We start from the raw sequence: 1,425 nt of genomic DNA on the forward strand, positions 1-1,425 counted from the left end.
AACCCCCATGCCTCTATAAAACCAATTCCACGGTTTCACTTAAAACTACTTTTTCGAATATCATTCCTTTATCTCATTGTCATTGGACCATGTAATGTGATGATAACCATATATGCTCAAAATGTGATGACCTAGTTGCACCCACAAACAAAAAGGTGGCTATCCATTTCAACTTGTCAACCAATTGTCATTAGGCCACATGCAATACATTCATGTTTATAATTCAAACCTTGACGATAGATATTAGAGTAATGTTAGGCGGATTTTTGAGAGTGGATTTGACATTAATTTAGAGAAAAAGATACCCAATTTCATAGACTCGCCAAATAAATACTATTATTGGCTTCGCTTTATTGCAGATAAAAATCATGAATAAGTTGTGAAGTTTAATTAAATTTGGAGATTATGAAAATTGAGTGTGTGAACTTACTTCATCATGAAATCAAGCCATGCTTGTGGATTCTTTCTGAGAGCACTGACCACAGGTCCATATTCATGTGCCTCTATTCCGTATTGAGCTAGAATTTCTGCTACCTCCGCCGCTTCTGATTTCTCCAACAAAACATATGAATATTATAATTTATTTTTTTTTTAAATTAAAAGAAAAAAGAAAGAAGAAACTAGTCAAATTACAGTGCACACCAGTATCGGGAACAGTGATGATTTCTTCTTGCTCCCTTTTCAATTCTCTTTTGTAGTGATCGGATTCGCTTTTTGCCGCCAGATACCTGAAAAGTGCAACACAATTGGTTTGTTTTGCTTTCGGAGAAAATCCAGAGTAATTGCGAAGAGTTAGTTTTCAAGGTACGTACCCGCCGAGTCCCATGGAGATGGCGCCGGCGGCGACTTCGGCGATGCCGGCGGTGAGGACGATGGAGGAGGTGGCATTGGCGCCGGAAAGGCCAGCGGCGAGGGCAAAGGGGACGGTGAGGCCGTCAGAGACTCCGATGATGATGTCTCGGACGATCTCGCCGGCGGTGAAGTGCTTCTCGCTGTGTTCATTGAGAAGCTTCTGCCTCTCAGGTTCAAGCCTTATGCCATTTTCGTGGTCACCCATTTTGCAACGCTGTTTCTGTTCTGTGAACGTGAGAATGTGATCTTTCGAACCAAACAAAGCCTTATTAACTCTGACTTTCGGTGCGGTAGCTATTAGCATTAACAATCCAACATCTGTAGGTAACTAGGTACACTAATCAATTTTCCATGTATTTATATATAAATATAGGTGCAAATTCAGGTGCAGGCGACTTCAACATAATTTGACTGATTTGACTAAATTTTTATTTAACAGCTTATATCAACTTTGCGTGAAGTCGACTTCATGTGAGTTTTCACCGTAAATATATTTGGCGGCTGATTTTAATATATAAATAATTTTTTTACTAATAAACCGTATTAGTCTTTTGTCTATGACTGCTAATCATT

The 1,425-nt window shown here is 39.1% G+C and overlaps 1 protein-coding gene across 1 annotated transcript in view; it reads right to left on the reverse strand.

Annotated features, from left to right (window-relative positions):
- Positions 1-1,184, reverse strand: part of LOC107631794 (vacuolar iron transporter 1) — a 6,936-nt gene extending 5,752 nt beyond the window's left edge. Inside the window, exons 1-3 of the mRNA XM_016335344.2 lie at positions 813-1,184; positions 643-728; positions 431-545 (exon numbers count right to left, since the gene is read on the reverse strand). Of these exons, the coding sequence (XP_016190830.1) occupies positions 431-545; positions 643-728; positions 813-1,156 (545 nt within the window). The 5' untranslated portion in view covers positions 1,157-1,184. The remainder of the gene's footprint in view (positions 1-430; positions 546-642; positions 729-812) is intronic.

This window comes from Arachis ipaensis, chromosome B03, assembly GCF_000816755.2.
Source record: "Arachis ipaensis cultivar K30076 chromosome B03, Araip1.1, whole genome shotgun sequence".
Taxonomy (NCBI): Eukaryota; Viridiplantae; Streptophyta; class Magnoliopsida; order Fabales; family Fabaceae; genus Arachis; species Arachis ipaensis.